The sequence below is a fragment of the Nylanderia fulva genome, unplaced genomic scaffold (assembly GCF_048542155.1).
Source record: "Nylanderia fulva isolate GAGA-0341 unplaced genomic scaffold, ASM4854215v1 Scaffold2, whole genome shotgun sequence".
NCBI classification, from domain to species: domain Eukaryota; kingdom Metazoa; phylum Arthropoda; class Insecta; order Hymenoptera; family Formicidae; genus Nylanderia; species Nylanderia fulva.
Window position 1 is genome coordinate 7,317,672 of NW_028190263.1, and position 17,624 is coordinate 7,335,295.

The following is a 17,624-nucleotide window of genomic DNA, read 5'->3' on the forward strand; positions in this document are numbered from 1 at the left end:
CCGACGAAGCTTGCGCGGCAAATGAAACATCGCCTTCAGTAAACTTATCTTCTATTGGCACCTCTGAAAAATCGCGGAAGATTTGTATCGATTTCGATGGTTGGCAGCGCGATTATTTGTACGTTAAATTCCAAATTGTTGCTGAGGCAAAAAGTCGTCGAGGAGTTCGCTCGACGTTTTAATTAATAATTCGTTATTAATTTCACGCAGAGTCGATACATCGAAAGCTCGACGCTCGAAAAGAATAAAACTGTCGCTTCGTCATCGCGTATTCGTTCATCTCTGGTCAAAAAGGTAAAGCAGGTGAGGTATGCGAATAAGATAGGGCAGATAAAATTCAGCGCGCGAATTTCTTAACCACTGCAGTTAGGCGATAACTCTGGAAAGTGAATTCAAAGAGATGTTTGTTTTCAGGACGAGAGTTGAACGCACACATAACCGGATCGATTATTCGCTCATTGTTCGATCGCCGAGTTTGAGGAAGAAACGCGGGTCCGGTGGCAGGAAATAAAGGGCAGATGTTCCGTATCGACACGGCCGATCGAAACTCGTCGTCCATTTTGTGCCTTTGTCTTCGAAGGGCGATGAATAATGTATCATTGTCGTACCACGTTGCAGAGATAAGAGGTAATGTTCTACGCCAAATATATATATATATAATAAATACAAACAAAGTATGTATGTGTGTGTATATATACATATATATATTATGGGTGTCCACAGAATTTTTTTAGGGGGGAGAAGCACGAAAATTTTTCTGTTCTTAATTTTTTAAATTTTATTTCTTATTTTTTTTTATATTAAATATGCAAAAATAAATTTCAATGTTTATTCAAAAGGAGAACAAATACTTATAATTTGTCTCTCCCTGGAAAAATGAATTTAAGTATTTGTTCTTCTTTTGAATAAACACTGAAATTTATTCTTGCATATTTAATATTAAAAAAAAAAAATATATATATATATATATACACATTCTGTGTAAGAGATGCTACGTGTTTCTTTTACGGACGAGGTGATACTTTTTTGAAAAATAATTGGCTCCATCTCTTATGGACACGGACTCGCGTTAATAATTTTTATTTCAGACGTGACATTTTTACGCGGAAAGTCGGGTATCGGGGGAGCGTTTTGTCGTCCGGTTCTCCGTTGAGTTTTCGTTCCGCACGAGTATGTCGGCTAACGTTTTGCCTTCGTTACGGTAGCGCGAACTTAGGACAGCTGACAGCCAACAGGGTTTTTACGCCGGAGCCAACGGACTTTGAAACGCGCTGTACAAGTCACACACGTCTGTCAAATCTTGGAACACGTATACGTTAAATCGCCGGTTTTTTCGCTTCACGCAAGTTACACAAACAAATTCTTTTCAGTAGTTGAAAGACTAGATAATTTTTTTCAGAATTTCGAGAATTAACGAGAATTTGTGATAACTCGTGCAATTATTTTATCCGTGCTATTGTAAATAGATTCATAACCCCGTTTTATATATTGCTAATATAGTTATAAGTTGTTGGAATATTGCCAATTTAAATTCGATATGTAATTCGGAAAATAACGAGAATGTGTGATAAGTCATGTAATTATTTTATCCGTGCTATTGTAAATAAATTCATAACCCCGTATTATTGCTAATATAATTATAAGTTGTAGGAATTTTGCTAATAAATTAAATTCGATATGTATTTCTCTCGACATAAGCGCATGATTATGAAATATCGATTTAATTGCATTAATTTGAAATACATTTCATTATTGTGTCAATTAAACTGATTATTTACATAACATACAATTATAATTAACTCATGTTCGATATTCCAGGAAATTAAATCGTTGGAGAACCGCTGCCGCCAACATGTTCTCGAGAAATGTTTCTTCCGAGCGACGAGCGAATCTCGTAGTCGACAGAAAAAGATCCGCATCCGCGGGAGCATCGTCGCAAAAGACGCGATCTTCGAAGGACAGAAAGCCCATAAAAAGCTGCGCGACGAAACCGCGAGGTTCCCGCGAGCAGCCGCTTCTTTCGCAAAAAAAGAGTAAGAAGGTGAGCGACGATGCGAGACACAAGGGTCGCCTGTGCGACGAGACGAGCGTCGCCAGCCCGGATAACAATGATGCGATTTACATTTTACGGAAGGAAATACACGACTGGAGAATGTCCGGGCAATTAGCGAACAGATTTAAACGCGAACGGCGCGTTACCGAAGATGAAACGGAGAAGAGTTCCGTTCAAGGTAAAAAAAAATAATTAATCGCTATAATTTCTAGCAATCAATAGCGCGTACACTGAAAAAAATTATTAACTTGACTAAACCGTTCAACTAAATAATATTTTGTTAATGTAACATATAACAATATTTAAATATGACATATTACATCTAACAAAATATGTATTTGACTTAATAATGCTAATATATGTTCAATTAATAAAATAGTAATTTAGTTGAAAGGTTTAGTCAAGTTAACAATTGTTTTCACTGTATTAGAATGCTAAGACGAATAATTACGCGTGCTGTAATAAATAGTACTGTTAAATATTTTCGAATTCTTTTGTTCAAAAGTATAGTATAAATATATGAAAAATTGTAAAATGCAACAAGAATTAAATAATGGTATAAAAAAAATAAGACTTTTATAATAAAGTTCATCAAAAATATTAAAAATTTATCTTACGTTAAATTAAAAGAGAAAAATTAACTCTATTAATTAATTTTAATAACTTTCAGAAAGCTGCAGCCGAGTTATCGCAAAGGACCTACAAGATCCAGACGTTCTGCCCGAATTACCGAGCTTGATTGTCGTCGATCGGTCAACACGATGCACGTGAGTACACCTGTGTGTGAGAATTTTCTATGCATTTTTTTAAATACGTGTACATGCACTTGCGTGAAAACTCGCGAAAGTTTCGCGGAAACGGATTATTATTCTGGATTTTTGTGTCGAAGACGCAGTCACGCTTACGTGATTTATTAAGGATTCAAACGATTATACTTTGCAATACATCACGAGAGAAGTGACAAGATGATTGCGGAACTTGTTAAGCAATGAAACTTTGTTTTCCTTTTAGAAACACTAATTACGTCTCTGAAAATATCCTTTATATGTGAGAGACGTTAATATCCTTTCGATTCAATCGACTAGTTTTATTCGACACATTCAATTTCTTTTTATCGCCGCATTAATTACGCGAGCGTACACCCTTTTCGTCGCATTATTTTCTCGACGAACTTATAATAAGCTCCGGTTTTTGCCCGATGCCGCGCGAATAACGCGCGCTGGTGATTTCTTGTCGGTGTCTCAGGTACAAAGAGCGGCGATTCTCAGGATATACGCGATTCCACGCGAAAGAAGGTAAGTGAACAACTTCCGCTTGCGCGTGTGCAACGCACGCGATTACGCTATTTTTATACGTGCACGTTCGATATGCACGAATCCGGCGTGTGATCATCGAGTCGCCGTGTCTCGAGCGATCATTCAAGAGATACAAGGGGAGAGAAAGAAAGAGAGATAGAGAGAGGCTCGCGCCTCGTTACGTAAGTAACTGTAAATAACGAAGGAGAGAAAAGAGAAGCGCTTCGTTCGCTCTTGTGAGACGTGGACACCCGCCGCGAGAGAAGCTCGGCTACACCATTCTGGAATTTTCGAAAGTTTCGACGAACCGGTTCCCGATCTCGCGCGCAACTCGTTCGTGACTCGCCGTCGATGATATCCCCGGATGAGGAGAGATGCACACCGCGTCCCGTTTACCGATGGAAGCCCGATCGTTCGCCGACGACGAGATCTCCTCCGACAGCTCGTGAATCTTCCGCGTTTTACCGGGCTGAAAAAAAAATTATTAAATTAATATAAATATTTCTTTTAATACTTACTCAATAAATTTTCTATCAAATAAATATGTTTCACATCAAATCAATATTAGTTTCAAATTAATGATTTATTAGGCAGTATTAAAATATTTATTCGACTTCAATAGATTTTTTTTCAGAGCGGAATAATCCATAATTGCAAAACATAATCATCTCTCCGTATTTATCCGGGACGATCAACTCAAGATTTTAAGGTTTTTTCATAAGTTGAAAAATTTGTGTTTAACAAATAACATATGTCAAACGGTCCGCAGAAAGTTTTGTGTTCATTTAACATAATAGATATGTTAAATGGAGACTATCAAAAGTCTAATACATATGTATGTTTTATAATTTGAAATTAATTCGATTTATGTTGAAACAACTCCTTGATTCCTTAAATAAATTCCAGATAAGAGATTGCGCTGTTTACATCTCTCAAAATTTATTCTCATGTTAATATTACGGCATATTAGACATTAAAACAATAAACAAAAAATACAGAAGAAAATTGAGTTTAGAAAAAATTAATAAATCTAAAGGACTACTTGAAATAAAGAACGGATGGTCACCGCATTTGATTCCATGTCTGTAGACTTAGACAGTCGACAGAACTGTATCAATAAGCAAGATATAACATCGTATTAGATCCCTTCTCTATAAATATCCCGACATATGTAGACGCACATTCTTTAACGTAACGGAATTACGCGTGCGAGTAAAAATATCACGGTTATTTATATGTGTATAACACACATACGTTTGCGAATCCGGTAAACACGGTGTAAAATTGTTGTAAAGCGACAACACGTGCGAGAAACGAGAGAGAGAGAGAGAGAGAGAGGCGGACACACGATGATAGAATTGAAATTTCGTGTCGACTTTGTCCTCCACGGTCGAGGACGAATTCGGCAATTCCTGCGCTCGTCATTCGAGGCACGGCTCGGCGCCCAAAAATATTTTTACTACGCGAGCACGCGAGCCGCATGCGTGCCGACTCATTAAGAGTAAACTGGCTATTGTTCTCACTAACCTACAGCACTGTACGCCTCATTATCATTTTTCGCTCGTGACGCCACTATTAAAGGCCCGGCAGGGCACCTTCACGAAACCTAAACACGCGTCAGGTGCGCCACGTCTCGTGGGATTCTCGCCCATTCGGTGAAAAAGGAGGAAAAAGTTCAGCTTCTTGGGGAGCTTAAATTGAATTGTTATTTTTTTTGAAGAGAGAGAGAGAGAAAGAAAGACTCTCCTTAATAATTCAAAACTAAATCGATACGAGGCTTCTCTTACGACCCTAATTAAATCAATCTGGATCAACGTGGTCAATTATTTTGCTCTCTGTTTCTAACAATAAATCTTTTCTATTTATTTCTATTTATGCATCGTTTGCGTATTTTAGTGATTTATTTATTGACTAATCTATATTTATTGAAAACATTGTAGAATAACAAAATATTGAAGGATGATTTAATTTATATCAACGAAATCGAAAATAGGATAAAGATTAAGAAATAAAAAATTCGATAGCAATTTGCTCCGTGAAATTGAGAGTTCTTATATAATAATATCTCAACGTCAAATGTAATTTTCTAGGATAAATTTTACATCGACTCTTCTTTAATTTGCGGTATAATTTTTACAAGATCGCGTGTTTTTCACGTTCATAAAATTATTTTCGTGCTCGTTAATTCTATTTTTGGCGTAATAAATACATAATTCAAGGTTCACCGCTTGAAAATTGCAAACATAATAGACTGGAAAAAAACATTTGTTATCTCGACTAAACCTTTTTAACTAAATTACTATTTTGTTAATTGAACATACATTAGTATTCAAGTGAAATATATGTTTTGTCAGATCTAATATGTTATATTAAATTTAAATATTTTTATAAGTTCAATTAATAAAATAATATTTAATTGAAAGATTTAGTCAAGGGCACAAATTTTTTTTTTTTTTTTCAGTGTATTAATCCGCAAACAATGCCCCATTTAAAGCAGACATCGAGATGATTCCTGAAGCGCAATCTCTCTTCATCCCTCGATTATTTCGAAATGTAATCCCGCGTCAGCGCTAAAAAGAGAGTTTTCGGGCAACTTGCACGAGATAAAAAATTAATAAATACAATACATGATCCAAGGTTCGCCATTTGAAAATTCCAAACGACATAATATACTGAAAAAAATTTGTTAACTTGACTGAACTGTGCAACTAAATTACTATATTGTTAATTGAACATATACTATATTAGTATTTAAATTAAATATACATTTTATTAGATTACATATTTAATATTTAATTTAAATATGTTCGATTAACAAAATAATATCTATAGTTGGGAGGTTTAATCAAGTTAACGAAATTTTTTTTAGTGTGAAAAAATGTGTTAACCACATTAAACTATGCAACTAAATTACTAGATTGTTAATTGAACATAGTGTATATTAGTATTAAAGTTAAATATATCCATTTTGTTGGATAAAATATTGAATTTAATATTTATATCTGGAATAAGGTCTAGTCAAGTGAACAAAATTTTTTGTTCAATCTATATAATCCGGAAACAATGTTCCATTTAAAGCAGACAATTCCCGGAGCGCAATCTCTCTCTCATCCCTCGATTATTCCGAAATGTAATCCGGCGCGTCAGCGTTAAAGAGACAGTTTTCGTGCAACTCGCACGAGAGAGAGTTTTCAAGCACAGTCAGCTCATCCGCGGATAATGATGTAGGTTAGGTTCCCAAGCGGTATATATCGCAAAAATCAACATTCTTGGCGAAGTCGAGGCTCGCAAAAAGCGTAAACCGGTTTGCCTCGTAAATGGCACACGAGCGTGCGAACGGGAGACGAAGAAGGAGCCCCATACTCCGGGAGGAATAAAGGAGGATGCTTCTCTCGGAGAGGAAGGACTCCTCTTGCAGTCAGTGTATTCCTTTGTGTAAATAGCTTTTCTTGGATTTCTGCGGTTTCACAGCGCGAACATAAATCACATACTATCGCGCATATATAGTATTATTATGACACGTTTATGATGAAAGGAACATCGCCTGCGCGAGTTGTCGGTCATTTAATCTTCGTCGAACGCAATTAAAGATGCGACTTTAAATGTGATCTCTCTCTATCTCTCTCTTATATATATGTAAATTGGATTTTTTCAACTACGAAACTCTATGCAGACTTTTATTGACTTTATATAATAGATTTGACAGAAATTGCGAAAGCAGGAAAAGATCTCGATGACATAGATTTGCTCGAGCAAGCAAAAGATTTTATTTATATCTTGAGAATAAATTTAAGAAACATTTTCTAAATATTGTTTGATCGCTTTTCTTTTTAATACAGTTTGTAAAAAATAATTTCTCGCTTTATATTTAGTATCCTCAGAACCGGTTTAAACCATTTGCCCCAGTTTACCCGTTAGTACACTTAACTTATATATATCCATGTTTTGTGACATTTAAATTCATTCTATTTCAATTATACCTAAATCAACTTTGTGTAAAATTTCAAAAAAAAATATTGAAATAATTTATTATCTTAATAATTTCCTAAATGTCGTCATTTTGACGTTTCATGACGTCAGTTTGCTACTTGGGAGTAAGATAATAAATTTCAATATTTTTTAAAAATTTTACACAAAGTTGATTTATATACGCAAACTGACGTCATTAAACATCAAAATGACGTTATTTTGACATTTAATGAGGTCAGTTTGCTACCTGGGTTCTAAGAGAAAAGAAATCATGGAAAAATATTAAATATGATTTAAGAATGAAAAAAAATACTTTATTCTACAAAATTCCCAAAAATATAATCACACAACATCGTCCTGTTACCCCGGTTTTCCAGTACAGATAAGACGGATAACGCGGTTCGCGTTAACGTAATCGTCGCGCGAGCGAAAAAGAGAGGATGATAAAGAGGGGAAAAATGGGAACTCTTCTAGTCGACTCGAGGCAGACGACGAATTTCCGGTTTCATCGTACGTTGACCCTGCCGCGCTCGAGAAGAGACCGTTCTATGTGGGTTATGTTTGTCTATGCTTTCTCCACGAGGAATCCGCCGATAAAATTGACTGGCGGCATGCCGAGGAGCACTAGCTGACGTCACGGAGTCGCGCGCAAACGTTACGTAAAAAAGAAAAAAAAGGTCCCCGAGAGGGAAGAAGAGGATAAGAAGGGAACCGTCTTCCTCGAAGCTGGCGCTTCCTCGCGGATAAATTATCATCGTAAAGCTCGCGCGCTATTTGCACGTGGCGCATTTAGCGTTCTAAATATAGCTATCCGACTCTCATCGCGTTTACATTATGTGTGCGGTTTTTTTTTCCTGCTACGCAGTAGAAGAGAAGTAGAGAAACAGACTCGTATATACGCACGTAGCGCTAAACGTGACGCTAAACAAAGGCGGTTTAAAAAAAACCGAGCCTAACGCCGCGTGAAGCGAGCATCCGTATTCTACATTTACCGCTCTAATCACCATCATCTGATTCTGATATTCGTACTAAATGAATCAACCTTGGAAATCCGATTGTACATAAAAGAAAAAAAGCGCGGGAAATAATATGTTTGATCCGACATTTACATCTTTCCGCGTACGGTGGAGAAGCCCAGAATCGAAACTGAGAGACGAGAATAACAGTGTGGGAGAGATAAAGATTTGTCTCCGTTATAGAGTCGTCGGAGCGCGCCTTATTTAAGCTTCTACGTGATGCATAGAATGCCGTTTATGCGAACGTAAGCGTCGCTACGCTACGGCGACACGCTTCACCGAGTAGAGTTCGCCAGCCAAGCTCGTCGAGCGAGCGAGCGAGCAACCAGTCAGCCAGCCGCACGTTTTTTACGTAACGCTACGCGTAACGCTGACGCGCGTGACGTCAGCGCGGTCGGCATCGCGCCAGCCGACCGCTGCCGACGACGACGACGACGACGACGACCACGACTACTACTATGATGAAGAGAGGGGCGAAAGGGGGTAGAAGCGAACGGCACGGCATGGCCACGGAATTCTTGCGAAGAAAGCACGCATCGAGCACAGCCGAGCGCGACCGAACGAGAACGAGTGCCGGGCTCCGTTCCGCTTGCGGCATACTTGCACGAGGCGGCAACATCGCGAGCGTCTGTTAGGTTCAAGGGTACGGAGCGGAGGTTGGCTTCGTACGTCTCGCGCCGCTCTTCGTCATAGTGCCCGCCACCGCTAGCACGTTGGACCCGCTTCTTCGGTGTTAGGTTTGCGCGCGCGCGCGAGTGCGAGTCAAACGGGCGCATAGTGTAGTGCTTGGATGATTTTGTCATTAGCTAGATGAAGATGAGATGAAAATATGTACATTCATCTCTTATATAGATAAGATCAAGATTAGGTTGCTTTTTATAATGTAGAATTTATCTAGATGAAAGATGAAATTATATGGCGATTCATCTAGATAACTTCCAGATGATAGATTTTATTTTTAAGACCGCTTATGTAGACACAGTTATTTAAACATGTAAATTATGAAAAGGATATAAAGTTTTATTTATACATTTTTGTATTGTTTAAGTATTTTTATGTGCTATGACTCTACATCAAATTTTCTGAACATTATATATTCTAAATAATTTAGTGAAGATAACTCTTTTTCATTTAAGAAATATAGATGTAGATAATACATATTTTTATTATCTCTATAAAGATAAGAGAATGCCAAAATTTCATCTAGATGATCATCTATATCATTTTAGATAACAGCAATAGATGCTCATCTGGATGAGAAATTTCGGTGTCATCTTATCTTTATGTTATCTCTATCTGCAACTTCGATGAAAAAAATTATTATCTGTATTAAATTGTATCTAGAATAATGTTCAGATAATTTAATTTAGAGTCATAGCACATAAAAATATTTCAATAATAGAACTTAAGCAGTAAGCGATAACAACTTATAAATAAAAGTATGAATATATTTTATGTCACTTTTATAATTTATACTTTTCTAGAACTATATATGTATAAGCAATCTCAAGAGTAATATTATCTGGAAGTTATCTAATCACATAATTTCATCTTTCATCTAGATAAATTTTAAAACAAAATCATCATCTTATCTAACAAATCCATTTACATATTTTTATCTTATCTTTATCTAGCTAATTTTAAAAATCACCTAAATACAACATTGTATATGTAGATATATATTCATGATGCATTTGCGACACCACGTGCGACATCGTATTATAAATCGTTTGTTTATTTGACCGATTACGGTGAATGAGCGAAATCAGAAACGTAGATTACAAGAGAATGAAAGAGATTGCACCTTCGCGGATGACTAGCTTGTTAGCGATTCATTTATTCTTTACGAGCAGCCGATCGACGCGCATTTAAATCGCTTTCGTTTTCAACTTTTTATTGTCTATATACGCTATACGTTTCTAAAACCATTTTACCTACATCTCGTTATCGAGCGATATTTAAATAAAGACTCTTTTAATATGTATGCGCTTTCAGATAAACCGTAATGGATCCTTTATCTTTCTTTATCCATGACACGATGTCTTAATTTTGATACCGTTTCTCAATTATCTTTTATATGAAAAGGTGACTCAATGATATCTTTCAGCTTCATGCATTCTTAGATATAAATGTATTTTGCTGATATATATACTATATACAGGGTTTATCTAAATAAGTGTGCAAAATTTTAGATGATTCTTTGTCGAAAACTAAGAGGAATTTCTTGTATAAACATATATTCTTATATCCCTTCCCGAGGAGTTACACTTTTCTAAAGAAGGAAATAAAAATTAAGTTATTTCTTTTCTCAAATGAAACGGAAAAAAAATAAAAACTTAATTTTTACCCCCTTCTTTAGAAAAGTATAACTTCTCAGAGAGAAATATAAGAGCGTTTATATAAGAAACCCCTCTTAATTATCGACAAAAAACCATCTCCTAAAATGTGTCGCACTTATTTAGATACACCCTGTATATAGTGCACAGACGAGACAATACATGTTTCGTTGCGGTTAAAGGGGCATCCGCTCTTTTAATTGGATTCTCTGAATTTTCAAGCGAACGAGAATATCGCGCAGAACACGTTCGAGAGATTCACGAGAGACAAAGCGTATTCAGTATTCTGTATCAATTGCAATGTCGGCCAATTACGATGACGGTACGAAGCTGATAAGTCAATGTGAAAGACTTATCTATTAAAAAACAATGTATGACGAAATTTTTAAATTAGTAGATTATCTATCTGTCATTGTTTCGTGTAATCTGATTTACGCTGAGAACAAAGAGATTCATTTGAAAAGTTATATATAGTTTATAAAATACAAGTTTTAATTGAACTGAAAGTTAATCGCTAAACTGTTACATTTTTAATTTTTATATAGAGATTAAAACATTCCTCTTCTACATCGATATAATTTTATTTGAATTTATTAACAATTTTAAGCGTGTTAAAGTATACGAATATTAAATAATCCAAAAAATATAACTTTACAAATTTTATAAAATTAAATATATTGTAAAATAAAGTTTTTCATTTTTCTCTCACATTTTATACTTTTAATTAAAATAATAAAAATGTAATACTATTGTACGAAGAGATATCTCAATAAGTTCTTAACTATTAGTCACTACACACTTATTTAAAAATAATGAGATATCATTTAACCATGTCATAAGGATAATTATTAATCGAATATTTATTATATCGATAATTTGAATGCATTTAGAAGGAAAGGATTGGCAAGATATATCTTTTCAAAACAACAGCGAATAACGTACGGAGGGCAAAGATGCAAAAATTCTCAGGCGTCCTAGAAAAATCGAGCCCTTTGTGCCGTGATTCATATTATACATTGCGCGCATTCATTGGATAACATCTGCTTAATAGTACAATGGTCTTACGAAAGCGCGTTCCGTTGGGTCCCTTTTATTGCGTCTCAAAGAACCAGGCCGGTCCCCGAAAAGGGTCGCCCCTTCGAGAGAAATCTTTAAGACATCTGTCCTTTACGGCCAGCCGTACCTAGGGAAGTATAAGTCTGCACGTGTTCCCCTTATCCGAGGGAACCCCGAAAAGCACGTGGGCCTCATTGTGCGCTCGTACTACGCGCGAAACGGGAAGTGGCGACTGACATCTGCTTTACGTCACCCGGGATTTGTGGGTCGAACTTTACTTTTCGGTGATTCCTCGAGATTCTTCGTCGTGTATGTACAGACGCTAGATTAGACGCCCTTTAAAAAGGCGCGATGCAGTTTAAACGCGACGCGATATATCGACGAGAGGAAAGGTCAGAATTACATGTCTAATGATTAAGCGATTAAATTGAATTTTAACATCATTTCTAATTCATATTAAAATAGTAATATGTTTATAATACCTTATCCGCGAATAATATTTTTTGACAAATATCAGCTGATTTCTGTCAAAATATATTTATCAAGTATAAGGTATACCAAAAGTGGTGACACGAACTTTGATACAATCGAGTAATCAATTTTACATGATCTTTTTAATAATGGATCGATTCCAAAATATATAATAGATTTAAATTTAAAGGTATAAGACAGGCAGTAAGAGCCAATTCGCAGATGACAGTGCGTTATCCTAACGAAACTAAATTTTTCGTTAGGATTAAGTATCTGTGCACAAGGCACCAAATATTTTACTTGGTCACGGCCAAGATTTAAAATATGAAATAATCTCATATATAATAGATTATTATTGAAATAAATGATGAATATATTTTGGAATCGATTCATTATTGAAAAGAGCATATAAAATCGATACCTTTATTCTTGATTAATATTTTTGACAGAAATCAGCTGATATCTGTCAAAAAATATTTGCGTATTGTAACATATTATTTTTTAAATATTATTAACATATTACTTCACAATCTAATTAGCAAATTAACGCTTTATTAATATTTTTGACGAATATCATCTGATTAAAATGTTAATTTGCTAATTAAGTTTTAAAATAATATGTTGTTAACATTAAAATAGTTATATGAAACGCGATATATCGACGAGAGGAGAGACCAGAATTACTTGCATAACACGTGATTAAATTGAATTTAAACATTATTTTCGATTGATATAAATAGAGTATTATTTAAATAGGTCATAGATATGTTAATCATATATTTTGAAATCGATATGAATAAAATTGGAAGGTAGGATAAATATCTGTGCCGTATCATCCTCCAGCTAACCATGAAAAACGTTGGCCTCTTTAGCTCAGTGGCAGAGCACTGGTCTCGTAAACCAGGGGTCGTGAGTTCAAACCTCACAGGAGGCAGGTTAATTTTTGCTATTAAATATTCTTTAATTTTTCAATTTTTGCAATCGCAACCTATGCTTTCTGTCTTCGAAATATTTCTTATTTTTTTAAGTCGACGTTTTTCTCACTTACAATTTTTAAATATATTTTTAATAGTACTTATATACTTTACATACCTATATCTGACATGTAAATATACATTTACAACGATATCGGTTCAATATAATATTAACATTATATGTTAAATCTAATTGATTACAGATTGAACGCGCGCGAACTAATAACAATTAATTCGCTTTTATTTACGATTATCGACAGAGTTTTTCGATCGTAGCAAAGTTAGGGTGATGAAGATACATCTTCGTTAAAAGAGGGTGTAAAAGGGTAGGGTTAAACATCGAATCATCGGCTGAATCCGCGATAAAGGAGCGATTTATGGGGAGGCCGTGGGCGCGAAGTATGAGACAACCGTGTCGGGCAATTAAAACGAATCACGTCTTAACGGGGAATCGGCATTCGGTCGGCATTCGCGTCCGAGTCCGCGAATGCGACCCACGTAGAAGGGGGATGAGAAGAAGGAAGAGAGGGGTTGTTGGTCCCTCGGTACCGGCCCGGTTTTCGATATTCAGGAGCGTTATCCCGAAGCCGTGCAGTTTCCGTAAAACGGAGACGCGAGAGTATAGATATAACCCGGGTAGGTTCATGGGTTACAAGCGAGATCGTGACGGGGGTTGAACGTTCTCTTTTCCCTCCCTCCCTCCCTCCTCCCTTTCCGCCATCTTTCTCGTTTTCACGGCGCGCACCGGCCGTCACGACGAGAGCGGAATACTAATTTTTATGTCGGGAGAGACGAAGAAACGCGCGCGCGATCGATCCCGCCACCGTCGCCGACGCTTCCGCCGGGGGTTGCATAGCGTGTAGCGCCTCGGGGGTGCATGACCGAGTAGCGCCACGTTGGTTAGGGGTTAAGAGCGGCGCGACCCTCTCTCTCTTTCTCTCTCTTTCTCTCTCTCGCGCGCGAAGAGGAATGTCGTTAACCCTTTGCACTCTACTTCACGTATCTTATGACAAGCTGGCAGCGCGTTGCATTTTCTAGCTCGTTGTTATCGGCGCCTCATCGACGACACATCGTGGCTGTTGAATAAAAAATTCTCCGTCGCGAGCACGCGAGCTTTCTACGAATAAGGAGGGACGATGCGCGTGTAAAATGCTGGACATTGGACGATACGCGAAGATACGCGGGTCAGCGTTATCGAATGCAGCGCAGAAAAAAGCTCTTTAAATGGCTCGAATTTATTTTAATTGTGCAAACGTTTTCTTTTTTCATTAAATACAATTTTATTTATAGATGATGATGATGATGATGATGATGATTTTTATACGAATAAGGATAAACGAAACGGAAAGGATAAACATTTACAAGCTATATTCTACTGTTTTTTGGATATTGAAGCGCAGAAAAAAGCTCTTTAAGTAGCTCGGAATTTTTTAATTACGCAAATGTCTCCTTTTTTAATTAAATAAAATTTTATATATACATGATGATGATGATCATATTTACATAAATAAGGATGAAAATTACAAGCTATATTCTACTGTTCTTTTGATCGCCTAAGGATATTGGAGCGCAGAAAAAAAGCTCTTTAAATAGCTCGGAATTTTTTAATTACGCAAATGTCTCCTTTTTAATTAAATAAAATTTTATATATACATGATGATGATGATCATATTTACATAAATAAGGATGAAAATTACAAGCTATATTCTACTGTTCTTTGGTTCGATCGCCCAAGGATATTGGAGCGCAGAAAAAAGCTCTTTAAATAACTCGGAATTTTTTAATTACGCAAATGTCTCCTTTTTTAATTAAATAAAATTTTATTTATAAATGATGATGATTTTTACACGAATAAGGATGAAAATTTACAAGCTACATTCTGCTGTTCTTTGATTCGATCGCCTAGGGATATTCGAGAAGTCGATCGCAGATTCGCGTCACGTTATTCGAGTAGTTTAATTCGTCGAGGAATATCGCCGCGTGGCCTTCTTTCTCGGTAAAAAGAAGCGAGGCCTCTCCTCTCTTTCGATCATGAAATCCGGCCGCATAGGTAGATAGTTACTGGTCGCGATCCAAACCGGTTTTACTCGATCGGAGGACTTTAGGCGATTGTGTGCTCGCGACGTGGGCGAGGTAATGGTTCGTCGAAGTGAGGCGAAAACTCAAGTAGCTCAGAACTTAAAGCAGAAGCAGAGAGACAGAGAGTCGATTTCGAGGCTCGATACAGGCTTGGGACAGACGACTGTCCGAAAATTTATGGCTTTCGTCGCGTCAGCAAGATCAAGGACCACCTCTTCGCGATAGAGCATTCGCTTTTCGTCGACAACTACCGTTCGGAATCGTTCGATTACATGTCACACGTGAAATTTACATATACTATACACGCGTATTTCTGACGTAACGCGCTTTTTTTTCTTTTGTTTCTTCGATTACACGCCCGCTTTTTATATGCTGTATAGAGAGACTCAATTCTCGCGTGTCTTAATATGCATACCTGAAATAACAGTGCCTTTCAATGTTTATCGCGTCGAAGATTTATGTTCCTGCGAAACCGACCTATCTCGCAGGCGAAAAATGTAAATCCACTTCTCCTCGATATATATGCAGTATGCATTTTCGTCGGATTCTTATCCCGATTGAGCGAAGAGTCGAAAGTAACAATCTGGCAATATTTGCATTTTGCAAATTTCTACGTTCCTATAATTATCAGACGAAGAGATACGTCTCGCGCGTGACCGATACTTGCTCTTTATTTAATTGACCAGGCATTTCGATATTTAAATATACAATCTTATTTGGTATTATTTATATATATTACATATATATTAGAGGCATATACAGGATGTATCTAAATAAGTGCGAAGAATGTTAGAAAATGATTCTTTTCGAAAATTAAGAAACCCTCCTTAATTTTAGAAGATGATTCTTTGTCGAAAATTAAGGAGGGTTTCTTAATTTTCGACAAAGAATCATCTCCTAAAATTTTTCGCACTTATTTAGATACACTGAATATTAGAGGCAAAAAAGAACGTATCATTGTACACAGTGCTTACTGTTGTCTAAATAAAATTATATAGATGATCATCTAGGTGAAATTTTGGCGTTATCTTATCGTTATATAGATAATAAAAATATGTATTATCTATATTTGCATTTTAAATGAAAAAGAGTTATCTTCACTAAATTATTTAGAGTAATATTCAGAAAATTTGATTTAGAGTAATAGCACATAAAAATACTTAATTAGTAGATTTTCAGCAATAAGCGATAAAAAAATTTATAAATACATATATTTTTATATCCCTTTTATAATTAACATTTTCTAATAACTGTATTTACATAAGTAGTCTTAAAAATAATATTTGAAAGTTATCTAGATGAATTGCCATATAATTGTTTCTTTTACCTTAGATATATTTAAATCAAAATCATCTTTATCCTATGTAAGATAAATTTACATATTTTTATCCCATCTTTATCTAGCTAATTTTAAAATTATCAGGGTTGGATAGTAACTAATTAATTAGTTAAAAGTTTAAAGAAGTTAAAAAGTTAATAACTTTTAACTTAGCTTAGTTAATTTAAAATATATAATTAAGTTTTAACTTTAACTAGTTACTTTTGAGCTTAAACTTATTAACTTTTTTCTTAAGTTAAATTTTTTAATCTCTAAATACCATTATTGTTTTTTATAAGTTATAAATAAAGTTATAAGTTGAAAATATTATTTTTAAATTAAGGTATATTATTAATTTTTATGTTCATTTGCCACCAATTGTAATTAGCAAAAAATATACTTCTATATAAAAATCAAAATTTCTTTCTTTGTCTTTATAAATTTTAAAAGAATGAACGAACAAAATTCTAATTGAATATAAATAATGTTTTTAAAAATTGACTTTTGATTTAACTTCAGTTAATTTAATCTCAACTTAACTTGAACTAAATTAATTTTTTGTTCATGCAACTTTTAACTAAACTAAATGAATTTCACAAGCAACTAACTTCAACTTAACTTAGTTGAGAAAAATCATGAACTTACCCAACCCTGAAAATCATCTAACAATAAGCACAACATTGCATTTCTCGGCGAAGACGCATATTCGTCCCGAAAATTCCGAACCCGTCGTCGCCTGCACCTCGTACTTTCGATCGCGCGCATCCGAGCACGGTTATCCGCTCGCGTGCTGCGGATACGCGCCGCGCATTCTCTGCCGCTATACGGAGTAGGTATTCTAGTATTCCGCAGCGTGCTCTCTCTCTCAGGATTCCTTTCGGAACTACGGGATTTACGTGACCGGCATCCGTCGAGCGGTGTCGGGATGCTCTCGGAAAAAAGCGCCTTTTCCCCACCAATCCGACGAATTACAGAATATTCCGCAATTACGGCCGCGCGACATACACGCGGCGAGAAGAACCGCGTGTGTGTATGCACATAATTTCATTAGTCTCTT

At 35.9% G+C, this 17,624-nt stretch overlaps 2 protein-coding genes and 1 non-coding gene across 4 annotated transcripts in view; 2 read left to right on the forward strand and 1 right to left on the reverse strand.

Moving 5' to 3' along the window:
- Position 1: 1 nt before the first annotated feature.
- Positions 2-17,509, reverse strand: LOC114942996 (uncharacterized). Of its 2 annotated transcripts, XM_085482122.1 has the most exons (3): positions 17,213-17,509; positions 3,657-3,817; positions 2-63 (listed from the first exon to the last, which is right to left on the reverse strand). In XM_085482122.1, the coding sequence occupies exons 1-3, from the start codon at positions 17,330-17,332 to the stop codon at positions 45-47; spliced, it is 300 nt and encodes a 99-aa protein (XP_085338248.1). In that variant the 5' UTR covers positions 17,333-17,509; the 3' UTR covers positions 2-44. The 2 variants fall into 2 exon arrangements, with proteins under 2 accessions (XP_085338248.1, XP_085338247.1); XM_085482121.1 differs by lacking the exon at positions 2-63 and having other exon boundaries at positions 1,706-3,817; positions 17,213-17,490.
- LOC114942857 (uncharacterized) overlaps positions 129-17,624 on the forward strand; it is a 72,219-nt gene continuing 54,723 nt past the window's right edge. The window contains exons 1-4 of the mRNA XM_085482120.1: positions 129-294; positions 415-627; positions 1,819-2,231; positions 2,724-2,820. Of these exons, the coding sequence (XP_085338246.1) occupies positions 1,853-2,231; positions 2,724-2,820 (476 nt within the window). The 5' untranslated portion in view covers positions 129-294; positions 415-627; positions 1,819-1,852. The remainder of the gene's footprint in view (positions 295-414; positions 628-1,818; positions 2,232-2,723; positions 2,821-17,624) is intronic.
- TRNAT-CGU (transfer RNA threonine (anticodon CGU)) lies at positions 13,059-13,130 on the forward strand. The gene has a single exon. It is a non-coding gene; the product is annotated as a tRNA-Thr (tRNA).

Bases quoted from the DNA above. Each gene is read 5' to 3' on its own strand.
- LOC114942996 (XM_085482121.1), bottom strand. From the start codon at position 17,332: ATGCGCGCGATCGAAAGTACGAGGTGCAGGCGACGACGGGTTCGGAAT. The intron at 3,818-17,212 runs GTAAGTTCATGA...TTTTTTTTTCAG, and splicing joins TAGATGATTTTCAGGGTTGG to CCCGGTAAAACGCGGAAGAT.